The 16,197-nt window shown below is 45.5% G+C and overlaps 1 protein-coding gene across 2 annotated transcripts in view; it reads right to left on the minus strand.

The window, feature by feature from the left end:
- Window positions 1–16,197, minus strand: part of Dnc (phosphodiesterase dunce) — a gene marked incomplete in the record, with an annotated part of 568,677 nt that overhangs the window by 442,846 nt on the left and 109,634 nt on the right. Inside the window, 1 exon segment of one of the 2 annotated variants that reach the window (XM_077693444.1) lies at window positions 3,892–3,941. Within the exon segment in view, the coding sequence (XP_077549570.1) occupies window positions 3,892–3,926 (35 nt within the window). 2 annotated transcript variants of the gene reach the window in all.

Raw genomic sequence — 16,197 nt, forward strand, 5'->3', positions numbered from 1 at the left:
CAAGTGGTTGGGGCCCAAAAGGAGGAGGAGGGCTTTGCTAGGGCTAGTAAGCGATGGCTATTTAGTTTGGGAAAAAAATGGTAAATACGGGAGTAAAACAAAATAAAATCTAGATTCACTCCACAGCGGCGGGGAGACGGGATGATATTATTGTTTCAAAACACTCGATTTAATTTCCCTAACTTAGTATTCTGGTTACTTTGTCGTTGACGGTTGGGGACAGGAACTCGGGTCAATTTGTTTATTGCCGCCCGGATCCATGATAAGCCAGCTCCATAAAGAAAAAAAATCTCCCAAAAATATCCATGAAACTGTCCGATCAGCCACGCCAAAAGCAAACTACCACTGGGCTAATGGATTTGGCTCGCTTTGATCAGTGCTACAGCACGAGGTGGCTCATCTTTGATAGGAAGTACGATGTGCGTGCACGTTCGCCGGGCGTTATCTGACCTATTTTGTTGCAACCTCTACTCCATAGAAAAGCTGCCGAGCTTTTGCTTGCACTGCAGTTTTATCTGACTTAGTTTCGGTTTGTGGATTTTCTCATTTCGAAAAAAATAAAAACGCCTCTGATGTTGGGCAAGCACGCCCGAAGAAAACGAAGAAATTACTGCTATACTCGAAATTAATCTTGATTGATTGAATGATATATTTCTTTACTGATTTTAATGCGTAGTGCAAGTGCTTCAATGTAATCACTTATGCCATTGGCCTTTTATTTACCTACGGCCAATCCCCTCTGGCGGTAATGATTTAGTACATGCACTATTGCGTACCCAGCACGGGAATACATCAACTTCTTTAAAGAACGCTACGCATAACAAATAAGCAGCACCGGTACTGATAGGTGATGCTGAAAAACCCCGCATCCGTCAAAGAACTTAAACTTACTCCCTAGCTTTCCACTACGACGTCCCCAGGGTACTAAATCCAGCCTCAATTAGAGAAGGTTCAATCGGGTTCCGATGTTTGTTTTAATTGATGGGCGCCTTATAGTGAGCTAACTGCGAACGACTGTACCAGATCTTTCGTAGAATAGAACGCGAACCGGGCGCACACTAGGATACAAAGCTTAAAAGTGAGAATAGTAAACGGAACAGATCTGCAACTTTAAGGGGAGGCATCTAGACCCACGGATGAGCTCCAATCAAATTAGAAGAAATGCCGATTGTTCCTACGGTTGTTATACTAAGACGGTATTGTAAGTTTTCTCACCATTAATCAGAGCGCACATTATGGAGACGGAAAAATCTCCCTACATTGCACCAGTAAATCTGTTACGTCTGCTTGAAGTAACACGACGAACGGGACTGAGCGTTACTGCTTACTCTTCACGTGACCATCAATCACGTCGTCTTCCGCGCTAAGAGGTTACTAACATGCTCTCCCAAGCTAACTTTTACTACGGTGAACTCCTTGAAGACGAACTCGAATGGACTATGATAATTTGTTCGTCTTATCATAAGTTCGTCTTATAAAAAGCCCTCGCCCCCCCCCCCCCCCTAAAAAAATTAATCTGCTACACGCCCAAGTGCATACAAATATCTTGCTTCAAGACGGTTAACGGAGTAGACTTTACAATGAAGAAAAACGACAAAAAAAGTCATTTATTTCAGTACGCAACTTGATATACTTTCTTCAAATGCTCTTGCCTGGATTTATGCAGTCCAAGCGGCTACGGAGAGCGTACACCCGCTACCTCAAGCGACAACACATCAGGGAGAGAGGAGAAACTCCTCGCTTTCTCGGTGGTGACGCGGTGGGACTCGCGACAGGAACCGACGCGAACTCACATGGTCCCACTGAGAAACGGATTTGGTTAGGAGAGCTGCTACATTCGCGAACAGGAAGTCCCCGTAGTCGCTTCTTTTTACTTTTTTTGTCCTAGTTTTATTTGCGTCTCTCTCCTACAAAGCAGAGCTGCCACAAAGCTCGCACTCGCTTTTTTTCCTTTGGTTTGCCGCTGTCTTCGCGGGTTTTAGGGTGGGAGAAGGCGTAGCTTTATCCGCGTGTCTTTGTTTTTTTTTTTTTTTTAGCTCCGTATCTTCCTCTGGCGCGAATTTGCTTCGCGATGTTGTCTTCTTTTATTTTTCTTTCCCGCCACACCCCGCCAAGACTGCTATGTTCACTGCCCAGAATCGCCTGCAGTGGTGGACACCCTGAAAGTTGTTTGTTGTAGCCGAAGAGTACGTGCAAGGCTGTTCGTCTTAAGCGGATTTTGTTTGTATTGGGTCTATGGAAAACCAAACTAACATTCCCAAGCTGTTCGGCATAAGCGAGAATTTGTCTTAATCGAGTTCGTATTAGCGGATGTTCACTGCATAAGTTATACACGAAAGGCTTACAGATTTTAAAGATGGAACGTATGGCCCACGAACTGCAAGTTCCCGTTGAACTACATGTGCAGCTATAATCAGATGCTGTTCATAATATGCGACATGTGTCTTGTTGCAGGAACGAAGTATTGGTGGATTGGAAGCGCATCATTTTATTGACAAATGTTGGGAAGATCCAATTGGCAAATATTGTTCCTGCGACAGCTTGGCGTTAAGGGTAACCTCAAAATGCAGCCACAGTTTGATATCATATTCGACTATCATATTCGGATACATATTTTCTACTTCTGTCCTCCTTAGAGGGTACCTCCTGAAATTAGAACTTATTTTGAAAGATTTTCTTCACTAATTTGAAGTATAATAAAGATCAGCTTTTCGGCACATTGCTTTACATCCCCTAACAATTTCGAAAAACGTTCTTGATAGTTCTGCAAAGCATTTTTTTCTATGCTTAATACAGAAGGTACAAGCTAGCTTTATACGTAACGTCATGCTCGGTTGGTTGTTTTACCAAAATTCACAGAGATGAAAACCGATGACGTCACTTTGGGCAAATTTTTTAAAGTGAAGCTTTGTGTGCATCACTTGCGCCGTAAATTCTAACACCAAAACGCACTGCAGGAAAGCCAACTTTACACAGTGGGCTTCCACAAAGGTCTGATGATTATTATTAGTATTATTATTATTATTATTCTTATACAAGAAAAAACTCTTTCCGCCATCGGAATCGAGCCTGGGTCCCTCGCGTGCTAAACCCGACGTCTATCCGATTGCGCCATTCCGAAACGGTCGAAGCAGTTTGGAATTTGGGTTTTGACTTTGAATCCGGTTGGCTTTGGCTCAGTGGGAGGAAGCACCGCATTTTAACCATCTCTGTTTTAAAGGGGGCTTTGAGGTGCTTTTTTCGATGAACTGCACCGGTATTTGTGTGGCATTAGTATTCAGGGTAAGTGCGCACTGTGTGTGAAATACCATGTTTGTCAAGCTGCTATACGGCAGGCCTTCAAATATCCCTTTTTGTGCGAAACTGCGGAGTACGCGCTGAGAGGCGGGAGCACCACGGCGCCTTAATCTTCCACGCTCTCCTTCCCCCTTCCTGCCTCAAAAGCCCAATTTTATAAGATTAGTTCCCGTTTGTAAAAGGCAGGCTCTTTCACATGGCAAGAAGCAGAAAGGGTTACTAAAATAGAAAAGCCTATATAGAACCAAGTCACACAATACGAACTCATACATTTTAAACAGCCCGGTACGAATGTCTTTTGCTCTTTAAGTATCGCGCTAGGTTGGACGAAAAAAACAGCGGCCGGCGCACACGTCCAATAATGTCCGTCCCTCTCTTCGGAAAGGCGAAGAAAAATAACGCGTCGACGGAACGAAACACCGAGTCAATACCAGGCGATCTGGACTCGTTTGTAAAACAGATCTACCGCACAAGCGGGAAGCCTGACTGGCAAGAGGAGCAAGAAAAGGCGCGAAAATGCAAATCGTCCGTCGTGACGCTTTTTCTGTTGGACCTTTCTTACCAGCCTCGGGCAAAAAAAAAAAAGTGGCCTACCTTTTCTTCCGAAGTTGGATCCTTGCAGTAAGCATTGTGAGGGCGCTGGCTGCAGAGGTTCAGACTTCGAGAAGAAAATAAACAACAATGGAGATTTGCGGTGCGCCTTTCGTACGCCAAAGACTGTCCCAGAAATTTGTCCACAGTCTAGCCACTGGTCAGGGGAGAATATATGGGGTGCCGGAAAAGTCAGCTGTGCCCGGTGCTGGGATGCGGTCAGCCCACCGGTCCCACATTCCCGGAATGTTGGTCAACGCTTATATTTCTTCTTTGTGTTGAACATCAAGAACCGAAGATGAAGCAAACAATGTCTACTTCCACAACAGTCCGGTACTAAAGCTTATCTTTCAGAGCGTGCAAATCTGACTCTCATGTTGTTAGTCTTCGACCCTGGACATTAAGTAGGTCAAGCGAGTGGCCGTGGCCTGATTCCGGGGTTGCTTCTGTGTTCACTGCCCAGAAGTCTCACTGGGTGGCTCCAAAGCGACGCTTATCCCTTGTGAATCGACGTATTCATCGATGGCACTTAGTGCTGCCTTCGTCGTAACAGTCAGCGTTGCAGAAAAAAAAAAAAACCTTGCTTCCAAAGTCTGCTCAACTGTTGAGCAACACGGATCAACCGGTTAGCAACGGTATAGAAACGAAGCAAGTGTCACAGTTTGTGGCAGAGTAGAATCAGAACTCAGAATAAGGCGACACACCCTGGGTAAGCAGATTACACAGCCTGTCACGTCGCTAAAGACCCATCAAGGTCTCGTCTACCTGACTGACACCAAGCGCGCCGCAACACATCGATTCGCCGGCGCGGGTCATGGTCTGGCCTATTTCAACCGCCTCCCACGAAGGTCAAGTGTTCATACACGCGCACAAACACAGAAGAGATCTTGCAACCACAAGTCGTGGATGGGCGTCGACGATGAATAGAAGAAGACTCAACACGGCACCTTGCGGGGGACCATCAGGAGAGAGCCGAGCGGAGAGACGAGCACACCAGCACGCGGACGACACGGGGGCCGGCGGACGGGCGATCCGTGGCGAAAAAGAGCCGAGAGCCAAGCCAAGCCGCCGCTGGGTGGTGCAGGCGTCCCGCGCTGGCAGCGACCACCGCCGACTGGTTCGATTGGCCCGTTCGAGGCGCCGCACCACCAGCTAGCCGGCGAGGCCAGTTCCATCCTTCAACGTCCCGCCGCGGGAATCGATGCAGGTCCAACCCCTGGAGGCTCTCGGCGGCTTCGCCGCACGACGCAGCGCCCGAAAAGCCTCGCTCCGGAAGGGGCTCTTCTCCCTGGCGTGTCTTCCTCTCCCCTTACATCTCCTCGACGCGTCCTTGCTTTCACCTAAGTGCATCCCGACAACGAGGAGAAAGCGAACCTCCCGGCTTAAAGCCCCGGGTAAAATCTTAGACGTCTTTGCCTACAAGCATCGTGAGGTGCGCTACCTGTATAACATAAAACAACCTAGGGAGATAAACAGGAAAAAAGTGTCTGTGTGTGTGGGGGGGGGGGGGGGGAGCGAAATGCAAATGCGTATCGTTCCAAGAAATTGGCGTCCGTGCTGAACCCGTGTCCTGGCTTTGATCTAACGCACATACGTGCGTGAGAGAAAGTAAACAAAAGATCAGACCTATACCGCGAGAGGAGTGGAATGAAATTCAGAAAAAAAAGTTTCCATGAGAGATAGTTTCCCGTGTATTTCCTCGAAAACAAGGGAGTAAGTGAAATGACATCCCTTGCGTTTTTATTGTAGCTCGTCCTTGCGCATCTCTCCAAGAGATACACTAAGAAAGTGTTACGTTCTACCTGTGTTCGGTAGAGAAGAAATTCGTTATGTATTTTTTATGCAACAAGAAGACAGTAAGTAAAATGTGTTGCTCTGCTAATTGGAGCGCAGCCGTCCTTGAGTATTCTTCCAAGGATTCACAAGAAAGTGTTACGTTTCAAAACGCCCAGCATTTTTTGGCCATTAAATATACTTAACCTCAAAGTGCTGCGCTATTCAGAGTTAGCTAAAATACCAAGCTTGTCTAACCACGGCCGATGTGAACGCGCTCGCGAGCGAGCGTGTCCGCACTGGCCGTGGTTTAATGCCTGTGCTACACGGTAGCTTTCAATTGACAATTGGACTCTCCACCACAACTGCTCCTAATGCATTTGCAATGGGGCACTCGATAGACAATAGAGTTAACGGTCTTCCGAAGGCTTTTGGAACGACCGTGTAGCACCGGTATAACACGCCCAGCTGTTTCCTTCGTTTCTTACGCCAGATTTCTCTTTAGTACGTATTAGTATGAAAGTTTCTGTCTTGAATAGAATTCCTGAGGCATTTTTGTCGGTATTCACCGGATTTACTGAACAAGACGACGCCGGTTGATTGATTGATTGATTGATTGATTGATTGATTGATTGATTGATTGATTGATTGATTGATTGATTGATTGATTGATTGATTGATTGATTGATTGATTTATCGATTGATTGATTTATTGATTGATTGTAGGTTTTAACGCGCCGACGCAAACAAGACCACTCAATCCACCAGTCTTAAGTGGCCGAAATATTCTTGGTACTGCCAATTGCAGCAACAAAAAAGGATAAAAATGAAGAAAAAACTCCCACATCCCCTCGCGGGAACCCCTGTGTAGATGCGACGCAGGGGGTTCACGTTGCAGCGTTGGGCAGCGTTGGACAGCGGAGGAACGGCGCTGTAACGATGGAGCGTAGCGGCGCAGGCACCGCGTTTTATAGCGCGCATAACGGTGAGGGGACGCGCCGGCGCCAGTGCGCCTGCCGCGGCTATGACGCAACACGATCCAACACAATCTACTATAATCAAATCCAATCCAAATCCAAGCCAAGCCAAGCCAAGCCAAGCCAAGCCAAGCCAAGCCAAGCCAATCCAACCGAATCCAATCCAATGCCCCTCGCGAGAAAGTGTTCGCTATCGGAGAGGAGAGGGTGTGAGCGGCGGAGAGCGCAGCTCGCGGGGGGAGGAGAATGGGGGAGGGCGGACGCCAACGACGACGACGCCGACGCCGGATGCAGGGGCAAGGCGGGTGAATGAGATGCCTTCGCATCTAACAAAAATCACGCTATCCCATGCAATTTTCAGACATAAGATGTTGCTTGACACGTTTTTTAAACAATACAAAAGAAGTAAGGTTCTGAGTTTCAGCATTCAAACTATTCCAAAAAGTTGATCCTGTGAATTCTAGTGTGTTTTTTCAATAATTTATACGAATTTTAGGCAACAGAAGACGTTGTGGGATGGCATCAGTGGTTCGATGAGAAGGTTGCAAGCAAACTGTGTTTATATTTAATTTGTGATGAAGAATTTGGAACATGAATTGCGCTATGTTATACCCTACTAAATTATAGACATTAAGTACATCAAAAAATTGAAACATATTCACTATTTCGTTACTTGGACAACGTAAAAAAACTCGAAGTGCTCGTTTTAGTAACCGGAGAATAGGCAGCAGATGTGTTTTACATGTGCAGCCGCAGACTATGATACCGTAATTTATGTGGCAGTGTACGAATGCATAGTATAAGTTGACAAGTATGTCTGAAATAAAGAAATGTCGACATCGCGCAAGGACATGCAATCCATAAGACGCCCTTTTTATGGTTAAGCGTATATGATCATTGAATTTTAAATGATTATCAATAAAAATACCTAAAAAAATTGTGTTGTTAGTGCGTGCAATCAACGACGAATTATAAATAACAGGAGATAGCTCGTCTACTCGTTTGGCCTCTGAATGGAATGACATGTAAACTGTCTTTTGAGGGTTGAGTTGAATGGCATTAGCTGAGCACCATGAATGCAAGTGTGAGTTCTTCATTAACTTTTCTTATTAAGACTCTCTCATTACGGTCCCCAATTAGAAGATTCATATCATCGGCGTAAAGCACCGGGCTGGCGTGAACTAGATGAAAAAGCAGGTCATTCATATACAATAAAAACAATATAGGTCCAAGGATGGATCCCTGAGGAACTCCAAGGTTTATAGAAGGTTTATAGATTTAATTTCTGATTGGAATTAACCGATACGGACTATTTGTTGTCTATCCTTCAAATAATTTTCTATTAGACCCAAAGGAGTGCCATTAATGCCGTACCGCTCTAATTTTGCTTTACGAATTACATGGTTCAAGGAATCAAATGCTTTAGCGAAATCTATAAAGATCCCGGCCACTAAAAAACCATTGTATACATATTTCCGCACTGCGTCTACAAAAGTCAAAATAGCTGTGCTAGTCGAATAACCTTTCCTAAATCCGAACTGGGCATTTGTGAGAATGTTATACTTTTCAAGGAACTTATTTAAACGAATAACGGTAAGTTTTTCCACTACTTCACTTAAAAAAGGGAGTATGGATATGAGCCGATGATTGTCCACTTTTTCTCTGTCTTTCGATTTAAATATTGGAAGAACCTTGACAATTTTCAGTCGGTGAGGGAATATGCCAGTGATAAAAATATTGTTTATTGTATGGGCAAGAACAGGTGATATACCATCTTTTACAAGCTTAATTGCGTGTGCTGGGATGTTGTCTACCCCACTAGCAGTCGTGCGTAATCCTGATATCACTGAAGATACTTCGAATTCATCTGTAGGATTAAGGTAAAATGAGTGAGCTGAACGCGGTTTATGGCTTACATCGTACTTTTCGATACTAGGACTTTCCAATGAAGAAAAATGCCTACTAAAGGCATTACAAATGTCTTCGGGAGAATTCAAAATGACATTATTATGAACTATATGTTCCGGTGGAGGTTGTTTTTTTGTCTCTTCCTAAGAATTTTTAAGTAGATTCCAGTTTTTTCTACAATCATTTCCGTTTGAACGAACTTGTTCACAAAAGTAAGATTTTTTGGCCGCAAAAACAGCGTTGTTTAACACCGAAGCATATTTGGAATATCTGTCATGTAAGGACCTGTTAAAGGGCTGTTTTTGAAGTTTCCTAAACATATTATATTTTCTTTTTATACAGCGCAACATGGATTTAGTTAACCAAGGCTCTCTGGCAACCTCATGCCTTTTGGTTATGGTACGTGTAGTTGATGCAGACATCACTGCTGCAGAAATATGTTGAGACAAAATTTCATAGGACTCATTCGAACACTGCAACGCATATAATAGGTGAAAAATCAACTGCAAAAATATAATTTACAAAGTTCGATGAGTCAAAGTAAGACTGCTCATAACATTTAGGGCTTGTTTTCAAACAGTTGGACATGGTAAAAATTACAGGGTAATGATCTGAAATATCGGCTTCAAGAACGGAGGCAGATTTACATACAGGAGTGTTAGATAATACATGATCAATAATAGTGCTACTCTGGCCTGCAACACGTGTTGGGGTCTCCACAAGATTGCTATATCCATAACAACTGAAGCACGATACATATTCATTACAAGAACACGAATGAATAGCTCTTAAATCAATGTTAATATCACCCATAATTATGACAGCTGCACTTGTATTTAACAATGCACACATAATGTTGTCAAGCTCTGCGCAAAACTGGGAGTATGACGCTGACGGAGACCTATAAATAATACGAACTACTAAATTATGTTGAAATGTCAGCTGGGATTTATCAATATCAATCCATACGGATTCACAAAAATTAATTGCTAGTTTAATATCAATTGGTCTCTTGTATGGGACATCTGCATGAACGTAAAGGGCAGCCCCCCCGTGTGCGACGGTTGACAAGTTCCCGACACAACAGTCAGCTTCCATGCTATAACCAGGAAAATTAAAAAGATGCACTTCTACTTCTGTCAACCATGTTTCGAATATGCCTATAAACATTGGCTTACACTTAAAAAGATTCAAGAAGTTACTGATGGCTGTGTAATTTTTTTCTTATACTGCGAGCATTGAAATGGGCACCTAGATATTTCGTTATACCGTTGGTTGACTGTACATATATTCCATCAGCTGTTGAGATACTACTTTCTCGAGGCTTCCTTAAGAAGAGTTAACCAATAATTATTATATTTTGACTAACGTTAAGAGCGATTAGATTATAGGGGGTACTGCTGATGGCCGCATATAGCTTTTGTTTTGTTTTTATGCTTTTTCCGACGGAAACTTTATTTCTGGACGTCGTCGTAAGCAGAAACGGAGGCCACACCCAGTATTTCGTTTTCGTAGTCATCAATCGTTAAAAAAAGCCCGCCAAAAAATACCAGAGTGCGTTTTCATTAAAGCTGGCTAGATGTCGCCACCTGCTCTTCTGGCCTGCTCCTACTATTCAAAGGATGTATGGGTAGTGAATGTTTGTTGTCTGATGAAGCCGGCCTACTCGGAAGTGCATAACAGAGCCGACAGATAAACGACCATCATCATCGCCATCATCATCACCAGCCTTATCCACGCCCAGTGCAGGGCAAAAGCCTTTACCATTAATCTCCAATTATCGCGGTCCTGTGCTAACTCCGGTGATAAGCGACCATTTAATCACAACTTGGCAGACATTTAATGTCACAAATTTGGTTTTGTAAAATGGGCTCTAATAAAAATAAATGACAACAATGCGAGATTTCGCTGCTTCTCGTCATCTTGAGATTTTTCTCTGGAAAAATATCGGGGATTTACTATATTCGAACGACGAGATGTGTTACCTTCATCAATTACGCATTTTTGTGCAAGTGCAGAAACATAAAAGACGGTTGGAGCTTCTCGCGTTTTTATTCGTTTTTTTTCGAGGCTTTTTGCAAGTTTTGTTTTATCTGTGAAGTCGGTGCATAATGTGGACGTTTGTATTTAGTTGGTCATATTATTTTAATTGCTTCTAGTTTTGAACATTCCTTTTAACGAATATCTCCATTTACCCTATTATAGCGATTAAACGCGTCAACTTCGTCACTTACGAACTTCTTTTTTACCCGCGGCGGTGGCTCAGCGGCTAAGGCGTTGTGCAGCTGAGCACAAGGTCGCGATTTCGATTTTCGGCCGCAGCGGCCGCTTTTCTGATTAAGGCGAAAAGGGAAAATTCCCGTGTGTACGAGGTTTCGGCGCACGTTAAAGATCCCCAGGTGATCAAAACTAATCCGGAGCCCTCCACTACGGCGCGCCTCATCGCCTGCGTTGCGTCGGCGCGTTCAACCCTACAATTAATCAATCGCTTATGAATTTTTCTGCAGATGAACACTGTTGATGCTTTTCCCGATTTTTGTGTTCGTGTTAGTTTTTTTTTTTTTTTTTTTTGACGCTTTATAATTTCCTAGGAGTGGGCATAAAGATAACAGAAAAATAGAAATTTCGAAGGACGTTTTTGTAGGATTGTGAAGGCTAATTCTTAGTTGGGTGTCTTACTGGTTTGCTGTTAAAAACTTCCTGCCGAAGTTAGCGGCCGCGCTCGTCATCACATGACCAGCCTTCTAGACAGCGCCCTTCGCAGCTCGTTCCGCTCGCTTTCCATCACCAGGATCCTCCTGTTAGCCCCCGTACGTCAACTGTCATGCTTGGAGTACTACGTGGATCCAGTGAATTGAACTTTCAAATTAGGACCTGGACTTAGGTCCTGCGGAAATAAAGTTTGTTCTCTCTCTCTCATGCTGACGGAGACGGCTGAACGTGCGAAGAAAGCGTTCGGACTTCTGGACTGAGAAGCCACTCTCACACATAAATACGCTAAATAAAAGTTGCTCTCTCTCTCTCTCTCTCTCTCTCTCTCTCTCTCTCTCTCTCTCTCTCTCTCTCTCTCTCTCTCTCTCTCTCTCTCTCTCTCTCTCTCTCTCGCTCTCTCGCTCTCTCGCTCTCTCGCTCTCTCTCTCAAGGCAGCTGGCTTTGCACGTGCGGCAGCGGCCTACCCTAGCCGTTTTGGTGCGGCTGTTTCCCTTTCCTGGCACGCGCTGCATCTCCCTTTCTCCGAGCCATCCTCTGACCCATAGAGGCTCATAGAAATATGTAATTGAGGCAAATCTGGCGCTCCAATCGCGGCCGCGGGCGCCGCCATTGCAGCTAGCGACGTTCCTCGCCTACTTGGCTTGGCTAGTCACACGGCTTCTTTTTCGTCTCGAATCCAAAATCAACAAAAAAGAGTAACATCGTATTCTTGTTCATCTTGCATGAAGCTTCTAAATAATCACTGAGAACTAAATCTTTTTGGAGCTTCAATTTTATAATTAAACAAATTTGAATAAGCCTTTACAGTAATATTGTCGCTTTTTTGCAGGCAGAGGCAAATTTCCCGCCTGTTCGTGAGCCATGCCAAGGACAAGTGCAACGAGCCTCCCCGATACATGACGGAACGCTCGCTGAAGCGCGGCTACCCTAGACAGTGACGCCAGGGGCCGAATTCTCTAAAAGTATGGGGCGTCGCTTTGAAACGACGGGGTAGCGCCATGCAAATGCATGTGTTCTGGGGTTGGGGCCGTCGCTTTGAGGAGCTGTGCACTCAGTGTGAGCCGCATGAAAGCACTGTGGCGAGGGCGCGAAGCGACAAGTGAAACGAGTGTCGCTTCGCGCCCTCGCCACAGTGCTTTTCCCGCGTCGCTGTTTTCCTTTCCTGGTGCGCGATAACCCTCACGCTGCCCAGCTCGGGTGACTTCAACTTCTTTTGGACATTTCTGTGTACCTACCGACAATTTTTAACGCGAAGCTCTCTATGCCTCACCTATGGCGTCCGGGGTGCAGCAAAAGCACTAGACGAAAGTTAACTTTACACAAACGCCAAAAGCTAAAAAAAAAATGCTTCCCATGGTCGGAATCGAACCATGGTCGGGTGTCTCGCGTCTTGAAGCCGACGTCTATACGACTGCGCCATTTCGACACGGTCGAAGCAGTTTGCATTTTAAAGCGAAGCTTTTTTCGCCTCACTGACGGCGACTGTGCGCACCAAAAAGCACTGCAGGGAAGCCAACTTTCTCTGACGATGATGATTACGGTGTGCGAAGTGGAAGGTCGTTGAAGCGCGAAGTTTTATCTGGTCGAAAGTCAATGTCTTCAAAGTTCAAAGTCAAAAGCCGAAGTCCATATCATAACGCACAAGAAGGCACTGCACGAAAGCCAACTTGTACGACGGGTTTCCACAAAGGCACACCACGAATAGGTGCACAAGCAACATTTTATCCCTGGCCAATACCCCCGAGTAGGTACATGCCAAACACTTCAAGGGACCCTGCAACACTTTCGATAAACGCATTCACTCTTTCCTTCGTGTGTGGAAGCACTGCGAAATCTATAGTTATCGCCAGCACGGGGCGGCACTGCGTGATTTGCTCGTCGCAGGAGATACGCCTTCCGTTTCTACTTTGTTTTGTGGCCTTATTTTTAAAGTTGCTGTGGAATGCGTTCATTGCTCCAACTGAAGGAGAATCGGCCAACAGCCGCTCCATGGCCTTAATGGCACAATTGGAGCACTCGAAGAACGCCAAGACCGGGAAAAAGAAAAAAAATATTTTGAACGAGTTTCCAAGTTACCTTATGGGCATAGAGCAATAATTTTTGGCTGACGCACTTTGCGATTCCCTAATCCAAATACTGGGTGTGTTGTGTGTTGTGTGACTACGTTCTGCAACCATTTAAGATATAAAAAAAATGGAAAAAGTGTTGCAGGGTCCCAGTTAAACTCAGGAGGTGGATCAGTCGCCGACGTTGATGATCGAAGCAATGATCCGATGACATGATCGCTGAAACGATGACTCGCTGGCCGACGGCACATAGCCGACGACGGTTTCCTACAAGGAAACTCAATGTACACTTTATTTACACTACGTATTTACAACTTTCAAGGCTCATGATCGCATACAAGAGGTCGGGCAAGGCCCGCGTCGAGCGGGGGTCACCGCGCTCTGCTCTCCTCTTTTTCTGTCATCCGAAAACATGAAAAACCTCGGTTTTACCCCTACAACCCCGCCCACAAACGGGACGGCACAACTTGAGAGAGAGGATGGCTCATTGATTGACCGCCACTAGACGACTGATTGGCCACCGTGACAAACAAAGCTAGGTGGGTTCAAAGTAGTCACGTGACCCACCTCTCTCACTCTCATACAGAATCCCGGAAGTATTCTGCAAAACACAAATATAACAGAAATGGAAATCAACCAACTAAAAGCAGACCTATTGTCGGGAATCGGTTCTCAAGCGACACGTCTTAAAGTATTGTCCATACCGTGCACACCTATTCCTTGCCTTTGTAGATTGCAGACACGGAGGCACGTAGACACGTAGACATTGTAGATATTCCTTGCCTTTGTAGACATGTGGAGCGCCCAACAAAGCCTGGTCGCCTATATGATGACGCATCCCATCCACCAAGTCGTCAAGTTCAGACGTATGACGAACGGGAACTTCACCCAGTAACTTTGAGCCGTGCAACTGTCACTGACAGAACGCGTGGTGACCTCTTCCTATGTTTGACCCAAGGTTTGACTCCTTGACCGACCTTCAGCTCCCGTTCGCTTCGGGCATTCTCCTGGCGGTAATCGCGGTCGTTAAAATGTCAACGGTCCCCCTCCACCGGCTTCTCAAACGAACGCAAGGAAATCCTCCTTCGAAAACTTACATCGCTTTCAGCTATTATGGGGCGACCGAAGCATTTGTATGTGTCTCTCCGGGCACGCTCGTCGGGTGGACACAAAAGCGTGGCGAATAACAAAAGCCTCCGCAGGTTCTCCTTACGCCCCTCACGCCCAAGTCAGATCACCCGGAGTGAAAACAAACCCAAATAATCTAACCCCAGCGAAAGATAAGAAGTTGCCGGGCGGTTTTCATTAATAAGTGAGGGACCCAAACTTAACAGTCCCTTTCAAGGCCATTATCCTCATGGTCGTCGTCATCTTCGTCATTAGAGCACGTGGAAAGGTTGGCTTTGACAGAAGGCGTTTCACCGTTGGATGCAGGTGCCCATAGTCGTTGCATCGCGACGACTAGTGTCACTAGACAAAGTATAAGAGTACCGCCAATGAGGCATGCAAGTAAGAAATGGTGGCCATTGTGGTGTTTATCAGTGTTGCTGGATTGTCGTTTCTACGGCCTCCCCGCTAACTTCTACAGGCTCGTTTGTTAACAACACCGGCGACAATGCAGCAAAATGGCATCTTTGGACACCCTTCTGCTGCTGACATGCTGCTACGCGCGTTATCTTTGACACGAGTACGGCGTAAGTCGTGCGCAGCCGCAGAGCAGGGGGGACACGATGAGTATATCACTGTCTCCGACTTAAAACGCACAAGCAACAAAATGGCGGCGCCCATGAGCTCTCGCAGTGCAAAGAAATGTCACGTGATGCAGACTGACCGACGACCAAGGCGGCGGCAAGGAACAATAGGGAAAAAAAGTGCCGATACTCTGTAACCTTATCAAGACACTAGCGACCACCAGTCGATGCATCGCAGGCTGCCGTCATGGGCAACCACGAGCGAATCTCTCACGAGATTGGACTTCGATTCGACTCACTTTGCGGTGGAAGAAACCTTCGTGTTTCAACCATCTTTGTCGGTAAGCGAAGGGGCCTTGATTTTCGTTCCTCACGCGTTCCCTGAAGCACAGGGATAGAAGGCTTTCTCCGTAAAACACAGATACATTCACACAGTAAAACTGATTTTCACGAGTAAATGATCCACAATCAACCATGGCAAGGTCAAAGAGCGAAACGCAATTATAACTATTAATTGGGCTAACGTCGCTAAATATACATTTTTGTGTATATTCCACAGGGCGTTCCACAGTTGGTGCTCTAGGGTACTGGCCAAGAATGCTACGAATTAAAACTTAAATTTTTTGCACTTGGACTTCAGTACTCATGGTACAGGTCGGGTGCAGGGTGTTGCAGCACAAAATCCAGCACACAAGCACGTGTGTACGCGCGCACACACGCGCGCACACGCGCGCACACACCAAGATAACACCAAGAATGCCACAAAAAGAAGGGGAAGAAGTTCGCGTGTTTTTTTTTTTTTGTGTGTGTGTAGGAGAATATGAATTTCGAAAGTGGTGTAAAAAGAAAAACACATAGAAAAAGTGGTTCATTAGCCATTCCACTCTGTGAAGCTATACTACACGTGAAGCTTGAGTCCGGGCCATCAGCGGCCACCCCCTTTACGACGACAGAAGGGAAATAAAATAGAAAATGGGCGTCAGCAACCTGTCATGGAGACGGGGTCGCTGCCCAGACTAGCTGGAGGACACTAGACACGCAAATACTTGGAACGCCGGCAAAGACAGGGCGGTGCGAACGTGTTACTTAGACAAGGCCGACGCTGTTCGCTCAGCGGGAAATCTTAGAGAAACCTTTGTTATCTACCTGAGACTCTACTGATCTTGAAAATGGCACGCATCG

Source organism: Haemaphysalis longicornis, unplaced genomic scaffold (genome assembly GCF_048455015.1).
Source record: "Haemaphysalis longicornis isolate Haplotype H1 unplaced genomic scaffold, Haemaphysalis longicornis Haplotype H1 scaffold_12, whole genome shotgun sequence".
Taxonomy (NCBI): domain Eukaryota; kingdom Metazoa; phylum Arthropoda; class Arachnida; order Ixodida; family Ixodidae; genus Haemaphysalis; species Haemaphysalis longicornis.